Source organism: Rhinopithecus roxellana, chromosome 11 (assembly GCF_007565055.1).
Source record: "Rhinopithecus roxellana isolate Shanxi Qingling chromosome 11, ASM756505v1, whole genome shotgun sequence".
Lineage (NCBI taxonomy): Eukaryota > Metazoa > Chordata > Mammalia > Primates > Cercopithecidae > Rhinopithecus > Rhinopithecus roxellana.
In genome coordinates, this window is record NC_044559.1 from 21,006,433 (window position 1) to 21,027,868 (window position 21,436).

At 40.6% G+C, this 21,436-nt stretch overlaps 1 protein-coding gene and 1 pseudogene across 1 annotated transcript in view; both read right to left on the bottom strand.

Moving 5' to 3' along the window:
• Positions 1 to 21,436, bottom strand: part of CFAP58 (cilia and flagella associated protein 58) — a 111,252-nt gene that overhangs the window by 41,431 nt on the left and 48,385 nt on the right. The window contains exons 12-15 of the mRNA XM_030941164.1: positions 16,292 to 16,432; positions 14,878 to 15,101; positions 11,921 to 12,032; positions 9,260 to 9,364 (exon numbers count right to left, since the gene is read on the bottom strand). Of these exons, the coding sequence (XP_030797024.1) occupies positions 9,260 to 9,364; positions 11,921 to 12,032; positions 14,878 to 15,101; positions 16,292 to 16,432 (582 nt within the window). The remainder of the gene's footprint in view (positions 1 to 9,259; positions 9,365 to 11,920; positions 12,033 to 14,877; positions 15,102 to 16,291; positions 16,433 to 21,436) is intronic.
• On the bottom strand, positions 15,883 to 15,994 carry LOC115900619 (annotated as a pseudogene).

Here is a 21,436-nt window from a genome sequence, read left to right on the forward strand (position 1 = left end):
TCAAAACCCCCCCCAATGTAATTAACTCTTCTAGTAATACATCACTACTTCCACACATTAAGGGAAAATGCCTCAGTATTCTCATCGTTTTAATAAAATTTTCTGGGCAGGATGATCCAGTTCTACCAGTCTAGGAGGTCAAGCTTGTTTCCTTTCCCCAAAATGAGTCGCAGGTGGACCACGCATCATTTCACCCCCACCATCTGGCAAGCTAACAGTCATTGTGTACTCACCACCATGCGCTGCTGCCTGTGCATAGGGAAAGCACAGTGCCTGGCATATAGTAAGCACTCAAAGGATTGCTGTCATTAGAACACACTCAGGGCATGAACTATAGTATGATCATGTCATCTGGTTCCTGGCAGGTAACTGAAATGGCAGCAGGTGGGTAGAATAGAGGGAGGTCTAATGGGAACTTGGTTGGGAAAACGCCCCTCCTTTTCTAAAGGCAGATTGGCAATGCACACCTTAGGTGAATCACTGAGTGAGTAAAGAGGTCTACCTGGTTGGTAGTCCCCAGGACCTGCCAGGAGACCTGATCTCATGTAGCAGACACTTGTGGTACCCTGAGCCTCCTCCTCACAGCGCATCTTAAATTTCATGATTTTGAGCTGACATGCCTGGTGCACTGGGAGGACCCATAGTTCCCAGAATGCTCCAGCAGCTTCCACCTCAGGTGCATGGGTGCCAGTGTTTCTGCCTCAGGCCAGGGCTCCCCCTCAGTCTGCCTTTGGAAGCAGCTCGATGTCCCCAGAGGCAACTCAACTGGTGGGGAATGGGAACCATTGAACAAATGCCCAGTCCTCTTTTCTCTGATGGACAATTTTATCCTCTTTCTGTGTGGTTCCTCAGAGGAATCTCAGTGGTACTGGAGCTCAGATGTCCATGGGGTGATCTGCTCCCTCCCCCTCCACCCACTGGCTTTTCCTCCCTCCCCATCTCACTTTCCTGCTCCCCGACTCCAGCTTCCTGCAACTGCCTCCCAAATGCCCAGACCTCAAATCTTTGTCTCAGTGTCTGATTTGAAGAGACCCAAACTGAGACACCTGTCCACTCCAGAGCCTTGCTTAGAGTCCCGTAGCATCCCAGTATCAGAGCCCTTGGCACACTGCCCTGTGGTTGCAGAGCTAAGAGGTCCTTCAAGGCTGGGACCAGGTCTGTGTCATTGACCCCGGAATTCCGGGCGCTCAGTGACTGTGGTGGGCAGGCTGGCAATACAAAATATTCCTGTTGCCCATTCACGGGGGTGGGGAGTGTTCAGAGACAACCCTTGGTATTTTTAACAATTCAGAGAAGACCTTTTCTGTTTTAGAAGAGTTTATAAAATAAAATCAAGAGTTATTAGCAGCAAGACAAAAGGCATTTTAAGAAAGCCCATCTTGCATGAAGCCCACCCACTCTGCCCCACAGAACACAGCCCCTGCTTCTCTGCCTCTCTGTTCACATCCTTAGAAGAATCCAGCCTTGCTCACCTCTGATTGCTGCTGCATAGCACCTACAGCCTGAACCTTCTCCTCCCTCCTTCTTTCCCTTTTGATTCTTGGGCTCTGAAAGTCTATCAAGGAATCACAACAAAGAACAAGATTAAAGAAATCAAAACTAGTAAAGCCAATTGTGTAGCTGCTGTTTTTTTGTTGTTGTTGTTTTTTTTTTTTTTTTTTTTTTTTTTTTTTTTACGTCTCCTTCTCTCCCAGGCCTTGAAGCTAGACGTTGTAAACTATCCACTTGTGGGCCAAGGATGGTTGGCAAACTTGTTTCTGGGAGTGTTTTTAAGACTGTCAATGTTTAAAGCTCAGTATATTGAACATACAAATCTACATTTCCAGCTCTTTAAAGTTTAAAGATTTGACATCAGCCTGCAGTTAGCTGGGGTGGGATTAGCTGCTTCCTAGGGATGCGTCCTAGGACTGGGGCCCATAGCTGGCCACGTGCTGCCATCCCCACCACTCCCACTGGCCTCTGACCATGAGGCGCCTACCAGTTGCTGTTTCTGATCATGACATGCAAAATCCACCTCACTCTTTTCTTGTTACATGCCTGGCCCTGAGGGTAAGTGCATTTGAACTTGTTACCCCATATTTAAGCATTTGGAAGAAACAATTTGAGCCGCTCTGAGTGTTCATCATGTTTTAAGTGCCTCTAGCAAGAGGTTAGAGCTTCCTACTCCAATGTTATCATGCCGTATGCCCATTATTAGGAATGCCATGATGATGATGATGATGATGATGATGATGATGATGATGATGATGTAAAGATACCCGGGTAGCAGATAGCAGTTACTCAAGGCATATATGCCTGTCTTATCCCACAGATGCCTTTAAAGAAAAAAAGAAGTCATTAATCCTGAAGGATTCAGAAGAGATGAGGAACAAATGAAGCAACAACAGCAAGGAGAGGCCACCAGGAGGCATGCTTCAGGTACGTTTCCATTGCCCCTGCTTCTTTGAAGGGGAGAATAGCTTGGTGAGCAGAAGAAAAGAAATCCTTCCCATCCGTACCTTAGATTCCAATTCTGGCAAGAATACAGACATCTCCATCTTACCACTGAAGCTATAAAGTTAGTCTCCAGAACCATTTTCATGTTAATCCCAAGCAAGGGAAGAACTTTGAGCAGACCCACATGAATCAGCCTGCCTCCACAAACAAAAAGGACACTGACAAGTTGCATCAAGTTTATAGATCCATAAACCCACAGTAAATTCCAGACTCCTGCAAAGTCAGAAGTCAATAAAAAAATGCAAAGGCCACCTCTCAGAGAGCTCAAAGACAGAACTTAAATGACTGCAACATACCACTTTCTGAAGGACCACAATTCTTCCAACCTTTAATAAATTGCTAGACAAATATTTGTGGATGAGAAATTAGGGATGTGATGATCAACAAGACAGACACCGGAACTCCTTTGTGAAGCTTATAGTCTAACAGGAAAGAGCCATTACATATTAATTACAATTACTTCATTAATTACGAGTATGATGAGTGGTATAAGGAAGAAGTCAAGTTATGGGAACTTGTACCAAGACACCTAACCTAGGAAAAGGGGTTTTCCTAAGGAAAAAATATTTAAGCTAAGACCTAAAGGGTGGGCAGGAGTTGCCTAGGCAGAGAGCTGGTCCATCTATAATGAGCATCTGTGTGCCCAGTACAGTATCAGGTATTGGGATTAGAGAGGTGAACTGGGAAGTACCTCTCCTCAAAGAGTTCACAGGCAAGTGGAGCTTGAAAATAAGCTTCCATCATACCTGCTGGTTGGAAATAATGGGGTCTCTCTATCACCATGTAACAGATTAAACAGTTATTTAAAAATTGCTGTGAAACTCAGAAGAATTCAACCCAAAGTCTTCCTAATTGCAAAATGTTCTGTTGTGAGTGACAGAACTTCTCTAATATTTTAATTTAAAAAGATGAAATTGAGAAACTGTCAAATCCTGTGGAACACTTGAGGCTTCAGCAAGATAACAAGGCTTGTTGTCTGGGGATATGCAAGCTGCTGAGAAAAATCACAGCAGGCACAGGGCAGCCCAACCATTCCAAACTCTAAATAAGGAATTGATTAAAAGGGATTGAGACAGGACATTAAACTTTGGAAGCCTGGAAAAACTGTGTTGGTAATTAATGATATTAACAATAGTATTATTAATAACATTGTTAATGAGAACTAAGCATTCTATTAAACTTTTATGTGTACTAACACAATTCTATGGGTATATTATTGTCCCCAACTTATGGATGAAGAAACTAGTGAGTCAAGCAAATAAGAGATTTCTGTTTATGGCAATATGTCAGACTAAATAACATGAAAACTAATGTCTACAAAGCATTAGACATGCTGAGTAAAACAATTCAGCATGAGCTTTAATCACAACACAGAGTTTGCAATTAGTTTGCTCAAGTGTCAAAATCAAAGCGTGAACTGCATGTTAGAACAATGAATAGATATATATTGCAGCTATCCCTTGAGGGATAGTTGAACAAAGGGCTTGGATTTTTGTGGCCACAAGAAGGCAAAGGATAAGGTGCTGGCTCTGTGTGAAGCGGGTGTTAGTACTAAGATTCCTCAACATAAAGTTAATGACTTTTAAAAGTTTCACCCTTGGCGAAAAGATACAACAGATAGAAATCTACCCACTGGGACAGGAAGACCACAAGACCACAATTAAAAACCTAAGTAATTCTCCTGGGCTCTGGGTGGGAAAAAAAAAGTTGCTTCCCTAAGAATTTGTATCCATGGATCTTTTGTCACAAGTGTTTGAGGTTCTAGTATATGTTAGCCAAGTAGTCCAAGAAGCCCAAGGTGAGAATTCAACATTAAAAAAAATTGTTCTAAGCAAGTGATATCTTCTAAGGCACCTGGCAGAAACAAATGAATGGACATTTCCTTAACCTAAACCATTCCCAAGTCCCCAAATAAAGGCTTTCTGAAAATGAGTTCACAATCCAAAATCACAAAATACGAAAGGAAAAATCCACCATGAGTGAAAGTCAGCAGTCACAACAAATAGGAAAACCCCTCGAGAACTTCAATAATAGAACACTCAGATCAAGACTATGAAATAAATTCTTGAATTAATTGGGAACATAAAGGAAGGATGTAAAACATAAGAAAAGATCAAGAAACTATCAACAGGCATATGTGAAAAAGAATCTCTAGAAAATAAAAATAAAATTTTTATTTTTATATTTTATATTTATATGTGAAAAACCAGGCATATGTGAAAAAGAATCTCTAGAAAATAAAAATAAAATAATTGAAAATAAAATCTCAATGGATTGACTATTAGCAGATAAGCACACTGAAAGAATTGGTAGACAAGAAGATTAAGATTAACACTTTGGGAGGCTGAGGCCAGCAGATCACTTGAGGTCAGGAGTTCGAGATCAGCCTGGCCAACATGACGAAACCCTGTCTCTACTAAGAATACAAAAATTAGCTGGGCATCGTGGTGGGTGCCTGTAATCCCAGCTACTCAGGAGGCTGAGGCAGGAGAATCGCTTGAAGCTGGGAGGCAGAGGTTGCAGTGAGCCAAGATTGCACCACTGCACTCCAGCCTGGGTGACAGAGTGAGACTCCATGTCAATAAATAAATAAATAAGATAAAGCTAAGAAAATGTAACATAAAGAGTTAAAGACAAGAAAAACATCAACTAGGTCAGTAAATAGGAAAAAAAGAATAAGAAAACCCAATGTACTTCTAATAAGACTTCCAGGAGGAGTGAATAAAGACACTAAAGCAGAGACTATTCGAAGACACAGGAATCCTCAGATTCAGGAAATGGAGTGTGTTCTGAACATGGTAAGCAAAACTAAATTAATACCCAAATGTGCTGTTCTGAAACTCTGAAACATCAAAGGCAAAGAGAAGATCTAACTACCAAACAGAAGAAAAGGCAAGTCACCTAAAAAGAAGCAGAAACAATTAGATGTACAGCAGACTTCTCAATCACATCACTGGAAGCTGGGGACACAAAGGACCTACGTCTTCAAAGTGCAAATAGAAATAAGATTTCAAGTTAATCATTTACAAATAAGGCCAAATTTAAAACATTTTTAGACAAGCAAAGGAGAGTGTTAACCATTGAAAAAAATCTATTGGTTAAAGAATTATGAAAGGATATACTTCAAAAAGCCAGAAGTAAGGAATTGGAGATATATAGAAATAGAAAACAAAAGAACAGGTAAACATCTTGGTAAATCTTAGTAAATTGATTCTGTAACATAATAGTGGTGATGGCTGATTTTGGAAACAGCAGGGTAGCTGCAGTTAAAGCATTCCAAATTCTTACGCTGTTTGTAAGAAGGAGAAAGATATTGATCAACTTTAGACTTTAGATTTGATGTCAACTGTGCATGGTGAATTTTTAAGGGAATCCATGAAAAAGAAAAACAAAGGATTAAGATATGTATTTAGGGGAATCAGAGACAGAGAATATTATACTGAGTGGTGGTAACTGTTGAGTAAAAGAAAAACTAAAAAGGGAATAGGTAGTAATGGTTAGCAGGGAGACCGGTAAACGGGAAAAACAGAACGTAAGGAAAACTCAGTCTGATAGAATTTTTTTGAGCATTACAAAAAAATCAGGGAAAATAAGAAGGTAGAAATAAACCTAAAATTATCAATAAACAAACTAAACACCAAGACAAAGATAAGATTTTTTTAATTACAAGAGATTGTCCTAAAGTACAAAGACACCAAAAGTTTAAAAGTAAAAATATAGGAAAACTACTTTTCAAAATCCAGCTGATTGAGCTATGTTAATACTAGGCAAATTTGTAAGTAAAAATATTATTATGAGAGTTCTTATATAATATGAAAGGAGCAATTCAACCAAGAAAAAATAAAAATTGTAATCTTATACTCACCTTATCATGATCTAAAATGTTCTTAAAGCAAGAAATGACAGAAAGAAGGAGAAATAGACAAATCTCCAAACTTTTTTCAGTGATTAGGCAGACAGAAAATTAGGAAAAGTACAGATGTGGACAATACAATTAACAAGGTTGATCTAACGAACAAATAGAGAACACTGAACCCAGAGCATTTAGAGAGTATGTATCTTTTTCAAACAGCAAGCGTCGGGTATAAAAACTGACCACTTAGTTAGTCACAAATCAAGTTCAATAAATTCCAAAAAATCTGTATAATACAGACCACAATGCAGAAAGGTGAGAAATCAGTAAGTAAAAGATAACTTAAATACATATATATTTGGAAATTTTAAAATACACTTTTATTTATCCTAAAATATCATAAAATATCTCCTAATTATTATCAGGAGAAATAGTGAATATCTTTTAAGACTTATTGTCAAAGGAGAAGTAATTCTGAAAATATACTACACTTAGGACTAAATGAAAATTCCCCATATCAAAACCTGTGGAAAGGAACTAAATTTTATTTTATTTTATTTTATTTTATTTTATTTTATTTTATTTTATTTTATTTTTTTGAGACAGGGTCTCTCTGTGTCACCTAGGCTGAAGTGCAGTGGAACAATCACAGCTCACTACAGCCTTAAATTCATGGGCTCAAGCAATTCTCCCACCTCAGCCTCCTGAGTAGCAGGGACTAAATGTATGCACCCCCACACCTGGCTAATATTTGTATTCTTTGTAGAGACAAGGTTTTGCCATGTTGTCTAGGCTGGTCTCGAACTCCTGGGTTCAAGCAATCCACTCCCCTTGGCCTCCCAACGTGCTGGAATTATAGGCGTGATCCACTGCACCCAACCCTAAATACATTATTTGAAAGACATTTTATAACTGAAATATTTATATTAGAAGAGAAGACTGAACATCAATGATCTGAGCATTAACCTTAAAAAGGTAGAAGAACCCAGTAAACCCAGGGTATATAGAGGGAAGGAAATAATAAAGTTAAAGCAGTCCATGAAATATAAAACAAACTTACAATACAGATGCTTGGCAAACATAGGATTTGGTTCTTTTTAAAACTAACAAAGTGATAACAGAACAGACAAGGTAGTGAAGCAGTAGAAAGTGTGAGCTCTGGAGTGACTGCGTGGACCAAGTCCCACCCTAGCACTTACCAGCTGCACAGACTTGGGAAACTACTTATGGCTAGCATCAGGGGAGCCACAGCAAACTCTGGACTATCAAAGCCCAGTGCCACGTACTAATCGGTTACCCTTACAAGACATCCAAACTATGTACTCTGATTAGAGTATCCTCCTCCTGCTATTAAAAAAACAGGTATTATTATCTCCATTTTACAGATGGGAAAACTGAGATTTGTACAACGTATGCAATTCTCTTAAAGTTATGAAATGATCAAGGGTTGAAACTGATTTAACACCAGATCTTTCTGGACTCCAAAGTCTACTCCCTCAACCACCACAGTAATCTACAAGAGAAGAGGAAAATCCCTGTTGGCCATTCAGTGTCGTGATATTCTGGAAGGTTATTTACTGTATACCCAACTTTAGGGTAAATATCTTTCTTAAGGTAGACTGTAAAACAAAAGGAGCAAATGCCTCTTACTCATATATACAAGTTCCTACTCCTACTAATATTAACCTAGCGATTAAAATTATGGGCTTTGGGACTGGGCACAGTGGCTCACACCTATAATCCCAGCACTTTGGGAGGCTAAGGCAGGCAGATCACTTGGGGTCAGGAGTTCAAGACCAGGCTGGCCAACATGGTGAAACCCCATCTCTACTAAAAATACAAAAATTAGCCAGGCATGGTGGCACACACCTGTAATCCCAGCAACTCAGGAGGCTGAGGCAGGAGAATCACTTGAACCTGGGAAGCAGAGGCTGCAGTGAACAGAGATGGTGCCACTGCACTCCAGCCTGGGCAGCAGAGCAAGACTGTCTCAAAAAATTAATTAATTAATTAAAGGCTTTGGAATCCAAAGTAACATGAATAATTGCTAATATTTATTAGACACCATGTTACCATGGATAATACTAAACTCTTTCAATCCTTGCAATACCCATTTTCACAGGTTCTGTTATTGTCCCATAATACAGACTAAGAACAATGAAGTTAAACTGACATAGCAACTGGCAGTATTCCAAACCAAGCCATCTAACTTCAAGAGCTGACATTCTTATCCACACTCAACTCGTGGGTCCTGACTTCCTCGGCCATCAGCTGGGGATGACCATACCCGCTTCCTGAACTGCAAAGAGGACATGAGACCAAGCAGGTAAAGCCACCAGCATATCTGGCATGCAGTAAGTGATGATGATGATGGTGGTGAGGAAGATGGTGATGGTGATGATGACAGCTGGCCCTTGCAAAGATACAGGCCTAATTGCTACAGAACAATTTACTGCATGAAATCCTCAAAAAGAAATCTCTCCTTCCATTTCACTCACACAAATCTTCATGTGAACAGATCACTTGTGCTCTATGAGAAAGCTTATTTTCAAAATCAAAATCACAGCATTTTGCATTATGTGAAGATATGAAGAAAAATGTTTAAAAGAATCTGATAAATAAAACTATAGAGAAGTGTGGGGGGGCGGGGCTGCTCACATTACCCATTGCAGTAAGTCTAGCCTTGAACTTAATTTTCCAGAATTCTTGAAATATCAGTGATCGCAACATAAAAGACCAATTAATCAGACTGTGCTTGTTCTCTATGTGTGAGTCACTGTTGCCATCTACAGTTAAATATGGGACATGCAATGCTGCCAAATAACTGACTAATTCTAAGAACGTAGTCCTGGAGATGGTGGTGCTAAGGCAATCCACTTGTACAGTGAGTACAGAAAACAAAAATGCTACCTGTAGGAGCAGCTCTTTTTCAACCACCTCTTCAGTCTTGCTGATGAGACGCTTCTGCAGGGTGTGAATTTTCTGTATCAGCTCAAATGCATTGGGGTCGCTAGCCTGTCCAAGGGGAACAACAATAGCAGCTGAGATATCATCAACTTCAAAGCACTGAGGTCTCTATGTAAAATGTACATTGTCTTATTAAAATCTATTGCAAACCTGCAGACCTAATACAGAGGGAATTAGAACGAAAAATAAAGTATAATAGATGAGATAGTCATAAATTCCTGTCCCCAAAAAGGCAGACTGCAGTTTTCCTAATGTTTTATCTATGGCATTAGTTATTCTATAAATACAAAGTAAATGTGTTTATTCCACCAGTGGGAATAACAATAATGGTAGCTAATATGCTCGATATATGATTCTTTGCCACCATGCAGATACTATGCTAAGTGCTTTTTATACAACATTATACTTTAGCTGCAGGACAGCCCTAGAAGACAATATGTCTTTTCCTTTTATACCGATATGACAACTGAGGCTGAGAGAAACTAAGTCATTTACCTAGACTGGCAAGGCTCAGAGCTGGAGTCAAGCCCAAATACGCCAAGCCCCAAAGCATAGTTCTCAATTCCTATGCTCTGCGGCTTACCCTACCATCTCCTCTGTTTACTTAATTTTCCAGAATTCTTTGTTTTGTTTGAGACAGGGTCTCACTCTGCTGCCCAGGCTGGAGTGCAGTGGTGCGATCATGGCTCACTGCAGCCTCAAACTCTGGGGGATCAAGCAATCCTCCTGCTTCAGTCTCCCAGTAGCTGGGACCCCAGGCACGTGTCACCACACTGGGTTAATTTTTTTGTAAAGACAGGGTCTCACTAGGTTACCCAGGCTGGTATCCAACTCCTGGGCTCAGGCAATCCTCCTACCTTGGCCTCCCAAAGTGCTGAGATTACAGGTATGAGCCACTGCACCCAGTCCCTAGAATTCTTGAATGGAATGAGACAGAGCTCCCTAAATTCACTCAGCCTTAGGATTCTCCTTTGGTAATTGTCAGCAGGAGGATTCACTGCAGTCTATGATGGGGATGGTTTCCAGGATGTGGACTTCTGCTAATCATTGGCAGCAGAACACTACCATGGCATTTAGCTCTGAAATGGAATTATCAGTCCACAAAGCTCTGATGATCCTTCACTAGTTGTGTACAATTCAAACAAGATATACAGTTATAAATTGGTAATTTGTCCTCTAGACTTTGAGCCAAGGCTTCACTTTCAACTGTACTGACATTTTGAATTAATCTAATAGCTAAATATTTTCAACTGCCTCCCAGAGTCTCTATTTTCTAATTTTTCTAATAGAAATTGATGGGGAATTGGAAACTTTAAAGACCTGCATGAAAACACACAGAATAAACTAATGTGACAGTAAATGAATTTAAAATCTTCATCTCCGCTTCTGCAGACATATGCATATTACTATTGGGTTAGTAAACTACATCACTCTTGGCATTTGAAGAGGAAGGAATGAGGGTCCAAAAGGGAAAAGAAAAAGAGATGCCATTGACTCTGACTTTGCTTGAGAAATACTAAGCAGTGCCAACTGATATCCATCTATTGGGACTAGATTTGGCACACATTCACCTGGCAGGGCTGGATGCTGTTAAAATTCAGGCCTCGTGTTTACATAACAATTTATAATGCATTATCCTTAATGCTTTCTTCGTTAAAAGGAAAAAATAAAAATGCAAAACAAAAATCTGCCTGGCTGATTTTCTTTCTTATAAGGAAAAAGTAAAAATTAAAATCAAAAATAACGGAATTTTAATTATTTCCTCTCTTAAAGGTCCCTATGTAAAATATATATTGTCCTTTCCGTTCTTAAAGAAAAAAAATAAAAATGAAAAACAAAAATCTCCCTGGCTGATTTTCTTTCTTATACCTGCCCTGCTTTATCTTACATGACATACTTACATTTCCCAATACCCTGACCATTCATCTAGTTGAAGGCCCTTTTGGCATCCACATTGCTAGTTACAACTAAAGGAGATAGCTTTCTTTTCCTTGAATAAGCAGAGTTTGTCTTTAACTGTTATTTTCAGTGCTGGTGGTAATGACTACCAGAAAGTCATAGAATAAAATTAAATATGAAGTTGATTATCCATCCCCTTCCAATGAGACTTTAGCTGTGTCCCCAGATTCTAAGAGAAAGGGCTTGGCTAACACAATGCTTTCCACAAGAGGGCAGTTCACAAAACCATATTTTCTGTAAGTAATAAAAGGATGCAAAGATCAATTGAAAGATGGTAGAGATGCTGGTGACCAACATCACTAAAGGCCATGAACATCCAAGACTAATAGGCAGCCTCAGGATAACTAGTTAACCAAAACCTACCCAAGCCAGAAAAATAAATGTCAGTTGGTGAGGCAGGTTCACAGCTTTCACTGGGCTTTCTTTAGGTAGAAAGGATTTTGTGCAAGACTTTTAAAACAAAACCCAAATGAACCATCTGGTTCTGAGAGAACTCAATTTACATCTGATCCAGCCTTACATTTTAGGTGACAATTTGCATAGCATTAAATAAAACCTCGCTTCTCGTTGTGCTTTAGGTTAGAAGCTTCGCGTGGGATAGGAGGAGAGATTTGGGGATGGGGAGAACGCACTGCCAGATGTTACCTCGAGCTTCCTCCATCTGTGCACATTCATGGGATTCTCCAGCTCCTCCTCCAAGGCTCGGCAGCGTGTCCTCTCCTTCAAGAATTCTCTTTGCATGTGAAAAAACTCCTGTCTGAATAAGACAAACTTGATTTTGCAAAGAATTATCCACCCGTGTGAATATCCTGTCTATCTTTAATTGGTTGCATACACACTATGTCTTATATAAAAAGTTGGAATTAGGGAGAATATTGTGAACACTGGGACCAGCCTCCTAAATCTGGGCAAGACACAGATGATACTAATTCTTGCAGAGCTCAAGAATTGGCTTAGCTTTAAAAAAAAAAAAAAAGTGCCAGGGCTTCAGAGTCAGAGTCATGATTCTGGATACTCAAGAAATTTATAAGTATATGAAAGGAACAAAGGGCAGGGGAATTGTATTAGTCTTTTCTCATACTGCTAATAAAGACATACCCAAGACTGGGTAATTTATAAAGGAAAGAGGTTTAATGGACTCACAGTTCCACATGGCTGCAGAGGCCTCACAATCATGGAGGAAGACAAAGGGAGAGCAAAGGAACATCTTATATGGTGGCAAGCAACAGAGCTTCTCTAGGGGAACTCCCATTTATAAAAACCATCAGATCTCGTGAGACCCATTCACTACATCACTACAATGAGAACAGAATGGGGGAAACTACCCCTGTGGCTCAATGATCTCTACCTGGCCCCCATCCATGACACATGGGGATTATTACAATTCAAGGTGAGATTTGGGTGGGGACACAGAGCCGAACCATTTCAGCAGTGAATTATAAGAGTTTCAATATACTGTTTAATGTTTCTAAATGTCTCTACAGTGGTAATAAGTGAACAGGCTACAGTCCACAAACTCAGCACCTGACAGCAATATGCTGAGGCTCAGGTGATAACCTAACACCAGTCAGGGCATACATCTCCACCCTCACTACACATTGCAATCCCTTGGGGAGCTTTGAAAACTACCTCTTCTCCTGGACCCAATCCTTAGAGGGATTCTGTTTCATGGTCTAGCATGGGTCCCTGGCTTCAGAGGTCTGAAAGTCCTGCCGGTAATTCTCACATGAAGCCCAGGTTGAGAAACCTAAGTTAGGAGTTGTGATGATACTTTATCTTGAGTTCCACAACTGTGCACAGATGGCTGAAAAAGTCCTGAATATCTAGCTCTGGCTGAAATACACTGCTAAAATCTTCAGAAATCTCTAGTTGATAGGTAACATGCAATAGCCATCGTCAGTGTTTGCGAGCTGGCTGTCGCCCTATCGAATGAGATGTTGGGAGGCAGAGAAGAAGCAAGCACTTGCATTGACACGGGCAATAAGGATATTATTATCTGTCCTCGCCTGCTGCAGGGGTGCAGATTACTAATACTAAGCCATCTCTTTTACTTAATCGCTTCATTTAAACCAATAATGCAACTTCCCCTCATTAGCAAGACAAACCATTAGAATTAACTGCATGATGCTCACTCAACAGGGCGCTCAGAGCAAGCTGCTTAGAATTAAAAGCATATTTGTAACACTTCAATTTTCCAGAATGTCATCAGAAGGGGAGGGCAGAAATATTAGCTACCATATTTGATGGACTGCTTTGTACTAGACTCTGTACATGGCACATTGATTGTTTTGCTGTTTAATTGTGACTACAAGTCCAAAGCTCAGAGAGGTTCAGTGACTTGCCCAAGGTCACACAGCTTGTAGGTAGCAAGACAGATTGGAATTCATGCTAGCTTGCCTCCAACCTTTATTAAGTTGTCTTTCCATTGAAAAGAAAAATAAAATATATTATCAACAAACTAGCAATACTGAACGGGAATAGATAAAATTTCGTCCTTTGTGTATGTAATAAAAATAACTCATGGCTGACAAGTTTAGCAATGATTTGGAGACTATTCAATAGTTACTTAGAATTAATCCATTTGTCTCCAAAATGTCAATGGTGGTATCTCTGGGTAGTAAACTTATGAGTGATTTTCTAATCACTTCTTTATATTTTTTCCGCATTTCTCACATTTTCTACAATGAATTTGTACTACTTTCATCATCTGAAATACAAGCAACTCCAAAAAAAAAAAAAAAAAGAAAGAAAAAGTATTGATCTATCCTTGATAGTGGCAAACTTGCTATTCCTGAATATATTCATTGCATTTAAATATCCAAACTATCTTCTAACCCAATTGATTTGAGAAGCAGATCCAAACCATGTCCTTATTCCAAGATGGTCAAGGATACTGTTCATCTACAAGTCTGTGGGGAATAAGGATAGCTACTGAGAAAATACCAGAACTCTTATTTGGTTTCCTGCAATTGCCTTTATAAAACATGGTGATGTTTTCCCAAAGGGAAAGTAGATCTTGTGTAATGCAAGATTTCAAGAAAGAAGAAGGCGCACTAAGCTAAAGTGAAAGCTGCAGAAGATAAATCAAGAGTGAGATATAAAATTTGGCTGCCTTCTAAGGAAACGAAGTTTTCAAGTAGTGATAAAATTATATTTTCCACCTCTTTTCTTCCTGTATATAATTCCAAGAAAAAGATGTGCAAATGTTACCAGATTAAATTTCAATATTGATGCTCCCTCTCTTGCATACTGACGTATTAAAGAAATTCGAGAAAGCTCATTGGGGGAAAAAGTTTCTGAATTGTAACTAATTTCCTTAAAAATTATTTTGTAAACTCCAGAATATGATTTTTTAAAAAGCTTTTTGCACTTGCCCATACCCCCCTGAAAGGAAGCTGGTTCATTTTTGTGACACAGCATGGGAACAATGGAGACGTTATGGAAAAGCTGTTCTTATCATTCGTTAATAATTTCATCCTGTAAACTTCATTTTGTACAACTAAATAAAGACCTTCAATGAGCAACAAGCATGACTACGAAGTGATTTTAGGAGTTTCCCATGTTGCACTGTGCCCTCAGCCCTGAGATGTATTATCTATTACCTGAGTTCTTCAACATTAGCCACACTCCTGGCAAGAATCCCCTTTTCCCGGCGAAGCTTCTTGATCTCAAGTTTGAGGATTCTCATGTCCTCCAACCTCTGGTTGTACTGGCTCTCCCCTTTATTCAGCACAGACTGCTGGATCTTGATCTTCTCATAGAGCAAAGCTAACTCGTCATTGCGCCGAACAAGCTGAGACCCCAGGATATCTCTCTCGCTGATGACCTAGGAAGGTAGGGAGGGGCATGGCCACCAGGAAAGGAGAAGCCTTAGCTTTTCATTGTGGCAGCACCATTCATTCAATGAGTATCTTTCGAACACCCACATGTACTGGGCACTATGTGGGCTGGGCACTGGAAAGAGCTGGCTAGACAATCAACACTGGACCCCTCCCACTAGAGTTTTTGAAAACACCATACAACAAATAATCCTTAATAATATTAATAATAATAGTCCAAGGCTGGGTACAGTGGCTCATGTATGTAATCCCAGCACTTTGGGAGGTCAAGGCAGGTGGATCACTTGAGGCCAGGGGTTCGTGACCAGCCTGGCCAACATGGCGAAACCCCATCTCTACTAAAAACACAAAAATTAGCCAGGTAGTGGCAATATCTGTAGTCCCAGCTACTCAGGAGGCTGAGATGGAAGGATCACTGGAGCCTGGGAGGAGAAAGTTGTAGTGAGCCAAGATGGTGCCACCACATTACAGCCTGGGTGACAGAGAAAGACTCTGTCTCAAAAATAATAATAATAATAATAGTCCAATCATCTAATAATCTTTAGCCTATGTATGTGTCATTTTATTTATTTCCAAATCCCTTATATTTATAAATGTTCAAATCTGAATGACTTCACGGCAGGCTAGCTCTTCCTAAGTTCCACTACTTCCTTCTATCTTGCACTGGCCAACTTTTCTCTGCCAGGTCCCTGGAAGCAGTTAAATTTCTAACCCCCAAACTATGCATTTGGGTTTCTATCTCCCAAATTGTTATTTTCATTTTTTTCATGTTGGATGGGTAATGTGCTGACATTGTGATAAGGTGTGAGGGAGGCATATCTTACACATACATGTGAACATCCAGTCAAGATCAAATCATGTAATTATTCATTGCAATGATATGTGAGCAACTGTATTATACTAGAATGCAAGCTCCTTGAGGATGAACCATATTGTCTTGGTGGCCAATGTGGTCCTAGTGCCTAGAGGAGTGACTGAGACATGGGAAGTGCTCATAAATATAAGTCAAATAAAGGAGTGAATATTTCATAATTAATCAATACAAGATGGGTCTCTGCTGCTGTTCTTCCAATAGGGCTGGTTGGCAGAGCTTAGAGAGGAAGGAGGGTTCGAAGGGCGGAATTAAATACTCGTGTCTGTTGACGAGGTCTGCAAGTCTGACGAGGAGGTGCTCTACCTGGTCTAATTCCTTCTTCTGTCTCAACCTCTCCCCGTCAGCCTCAGCAATTATTCGCAGGAGTTTTCTCTCTTCAGCTTCTTGCTTTTCAATAAAGTGTTTGGTTTCCAGGGCTTGTTGTCTCAGCTTTTGCAGCTCAGCCTGACAAAGAGTGGAAGATACAGGCAAATTTCAATTCGTTACAGCACAAACCAGGACGACAGGGCCCGGATTCAGATGTACAGTTGTGCTTCTTACTCTTTCCTCTGATGTTTCATTTAACACAGTTTGATCACTCTCACAAGCAAAACAAGCTTACAACACACACACACACACACACTCACTCATAAAGAAATGGCAATGAACATTACAGTCATCATGTTTATCCTGAGTTATGCCCTTGAGGGGTTTCTATCATTTTTCTATATACGTGTAGCAGGGGCTTCATTGGTATTCAGCAGCACTTCATCTCTTACCGGCTAAACACCAGGAGAATTCACAAAGAATAGTGCAGAGCAGGATGTGGGGTGAGGACAGGGAAGGCCTCTATGTGTACCAGCTCCTATAATGTCCCTAACACCACCAGCACATGAACCGCAAAGACAAAGCCCTTTGTAAGCAAAATTAAACTACTCAAAGATAATAACTGTCTATCTTATAAAACATCCTAATGAAACAGAAGGGATGTCATTTATAAAAAGATACATAGATTCTACTTCTATGGCACTTCCAACCCAGATGAGAGGATAAGATAGACAAATATTAGGCAAATATTAAGAAGTCCAGGCAATAATTTGTCAGCATCTTGATGATCACACAGAGTGAATTGATATTATGGGAGGTCAAAGAAAAAGTCATCCTTAGACTGGGGGTAGCAGGGATGTTTTCTCAGAGAGCTCACACCTGAATCTGGCCCCTAAGTTTATACGAAAATCATAGGAATTATGGAGAAAGGGTGCTATGGACTGTTAAGTTTCAGCAGGACAATTTGTCTCATCAAAGTGCACATTCACTTCTATTCCACAAGTTTGTTTGTGACCTACCATATCCCAGGCATGATACTAGGCATTTGCGTAGCTACTCCTGTCTCCATTTAATGCAATTACAGAGACAAAAGCAAATAACTTGCCCAAGGTCATGGAGCTATTAAGTAGCAGATTGAGATTCCAACCCAGATCTTTTGATTCCAAAGCCTGTGCTCCTTCTGCTGTCACCACCCAAGAGTTCCAAATTAAATATAGAAGATAAGCAAGACTTGAGGGATTCACCTTCCATTGAAGATGATGAATAACCAACAACAGTGTGAAATGCTATCTATCTATGTGAAAAGGACATGGGTGTACACATAAAGGTGTTTATTTTTCTGCCTGGGGTTTAGAGGGAAGAACCAGTCAGGTCACTGGCAGTTGACAGATATTGCCAACATGGAGGGGTATGTGTTGTGAGAGCAGGGCATTCAGCAGTCAGGCTTGTGAGAAAAAAGGCATGCAAACTATAAAGTACCTGGTGTGTTCACCAGATAGTGAAACAGCCAATATGGCTGAATTAGAGAGCTAGGTAGGGAATAGCTGGAGGCAAGGCTCACAAACAGCTAAGGCAGACAGGGAAAGGCCTTGTGTGCCAGGCACTATATAGGGCATGCAGTGGGGGAACCAAAGTTACGTATGTTACAGGAAAGAATAATATGCATTTGAGAGGTTCCATGCCCAACTGGGATAGATGAGGGATATCACAGACCAGGTCAGAACAAGAAGAAGCAAATGAAGAGGAAGAGCTCTGCATTCCCTCATGCTGGAATCACAAGGGAGACGACAAGATAATATTAAGGTTTCAACTTGTCAATGGCTTGCAAGTTGGCAAATGTCAGTAAAAGAGTAATAATTTTTTCCTTCAAGTAAGTATTTGGACCCCCGCCTACCTAGAAATGACACCCAGATGATGGAAACCTCATACTTTAAAGTGCCTTTGAACCAACCCAGCTTTAGTTACGGTCTGTCCCTGCCCCATGAAAACCAGAAGTCATTAATTCTACACCTCAGACTTATCCAAACAGTAAAAGACACTGTGTACCTGGTAACAGATGTGTAATGTCACAAACTGAATGCAACCAGCTACTATAAAACCAAGGGTTTCTTTTATGACATTTTGTTTGTTCATTTCATGAAATATGTTTTGGTCTAGGGATAAGCAAAAGGAAATACTTATTGAGAAAAGATCTCATCTAGTATTTACCATTTGGGGGGATTATCTGTTAGGAAAGAGAGCAAAGAACCAGTCTTTCTGTTTCTATAATCATTTAAGGTGACAGCAAAGACAGCAATAAAATACCTGTTTTGCTCATGCTTTCTTTAATAAAACTTTTATTTTCCCAGATGTGCAACATTCACTTCCCTGTTCTTAAGTGCCAAGAGCTGATCAGAATCCATCAGCAGAACAAAATGAAACCCCTGTTATATTAAAATGCAATCAACAGTGTGTAAAAGTATCTGTCTGAAATGTAAAACCACTCGTGCATTTGGCATTGCTTCATACTTTTTTCATAATATATCAAAATTCTGAGTGGTCTCTTTATGTCATAAATGTACGGGCTGTAAACAAGATGTGTCATTAGATGTTGGCAGCAAATGTTAACATCAACAAAATACCTTGGGTGTAATGCATTTAGCAGTTATAAATCTGAGCCATCTCACTCAGGAAGGATGGCAGCAACCACTATGCATTCAAAAGCTCATCAAACAATGCCCTAGGTGGGACCTGAGGTTTCTGCACCTATCCAAGTGTTACTGGTGGTATGAAGTTGTAATGAGATGGCAGGACACAGCCTTTACTCACCACTTCCACAATTATACAGTTTTGCAATAGGCATTATGGATTATCTGTAACCAGATTTGGCTATGGGCATAAATCATATCTCAAGAGTCATACTTGTAGAATTTCTCCCATTCATACATGATCTCAACATGAGTTTCATAGAAATTGTCTGTTTAAATCTAGCAAAGCAAATAGTACCACCTGAAGTCTTCTAGCCATGAGAATACTTAGGCTCTCTCTCTCTCTCTGTCTCACATGGATGACAGCTCCCCATCCATGGTGAGCTACAGAGTCCACTAAGTAAAAGAATATGGTGCCCTGAAGCCAGGCCCTAATGTGGTGCTGAGCTCTGGACACAGAGAATCTGCTGATGAATTATTCACCAAGAATCAAAGTGCTGTCAGATACATGTGGGATGATTGGAAAGAGACAAGACAGAAGCAGGGGCTTGTTAGGACTGGAAGGCAGACACTCCAAATGAGATGGCTCCTTCAGTGCTGATGAAACAAGCCTGGGACACAATGGGCAGATGAATGCAGACACAGCAACGTCTACAGAGAACTATTGACATCCTGTCATAACCATAATGTGCTGATAGTGTACAGGATCCTCAGGCATCAGTGGAGGCTAGTAGCAACAGAAAAAGTAAAAGAAACATGGAAGGACAAGATTTGTCTGCTGAAGGGGATGAATGAAGATGAGGACGACCTACTAAAGAGAGTGGTTTGCCTATCGGCTTGGAAAAGTCGTAAATTGGTTGTCCTGTCCAAGGGTATCTCACAGGCTACCTAGCAGGCGAGGGCTTGCCCCTCTGGGAGAGATTATGTACCCACGTAGCTTTGTACAACTCGCAATAATAAGATAAATGTCTCCTGGAGCAAAGTTACTAGAAAATCTGCCCTTTCCCTCAGGGTTTTGGTTGGCAGACTTTAGATGCATGAAATCCAGGGACCTGTGTGAAATGTGATTCATTCTTAGGCTAAAAAAGTCAAGAGGCTAAAACTCAACATTTGAGCTGTCATATTTTTCTAGAGAATGTCAAACGGGCTTAATGATAGGCCAAAATTATCCAGTCGGAGCACCATTGCAAGTCACCCTTGGATAGCCTCAAATAATAAATCAGGGAGGCCTCTGTCTTTGCTCCTCATTCTTGCCTTCATGGGAAATGCAGGGAGAAAGGGCATCCTAGTTCCACAGTAAGTCCAAAGCAATCATCTTCCTATAATCGATGACCCAAAGCCATCCAGACCTGGGATTCTCCATTTGGAGCAGTCTCTGGAGCAGAAGCCTTTTAATCATCCTTCATATTCACCAGCTGCCAAATCTGCTGGCCCAGGTCCAAACAATACAGGACTCTATTGCCCTGTATTTTATTTTATTATGATGTTTCTTTGGAGCTTTATGTGTAGACACCTGATGGCAGAGGCCATAAATGAAACAAATATTAGCTAAAGTCAAACTCCGAGGAATTAGGAATAATTGATATTTTGTATAGGACATTTGTTCTAAAGCAGGATTTTGTAAAATGACATTAGTTCCAACTTGGACCCCATTATGGGGTAATAATTAATCTTTTGAATAGAGTATTACAGGGAAAGTAAGAGATGAGACCTAATGCCATGCTCTAAAGGGAAAGAGATGATGCACCAAATGGATTACACTGAGCCTTGCTAACACAGTCCATAACGCTCGTGGGTGAAGCAATGTTTAAAATAAGTTTCTTGAGGTCCCAGAGCAAGATGGTCGAATAGGAACAGCTCCAGTCTCCAGCTCCCAGGGCAAGTGACACAGAAGATGGGTGATTTCTGCAGTTTCAACTGAGGTACCGGGTTCATCTCACTCGGGAGTGCTGGACAATTGGTGCTGGTCAGCTGATGCAGCCCGACCAGCGAGACCTGAAGCAGGGCGAGGCATCGCCTCACCTGGGAAGTGCAAGGGGGAAAGGAATCCCTTTTCCTAGCCAGGGGAACTGAGACACACAACACCTGGAAAATCAGGTAACTCCCACCCTAATACTGCGCTTTACCAAGGGTCTTAGCAAACAGCACATCAGGAGATTATATCCCATACCTGGCTGGGAGGGTCCCACGACCATGGAGCCTCCCTCATTGTTAGCACAGCAGTCTGCGATCTAACTGCAAGGCAGCAGTGAGGCTGGGGAAGGGCGCCCGCCATTGCTGAGGCTTAAGTAGGTAAACAAAGCCACCAGGAAGCTCGAACTGGGTGGAGCCCACAGCAGCTCAAGAATGTCTGCCTGTCTCTGTAGACTCCACCTCTGGGGACAGCGCACAGCTAAACAAAAAGTAGCAGAAAGCTCTGCAGATGCAAATGACCCTGTCTGACAGCTTTGAAGAG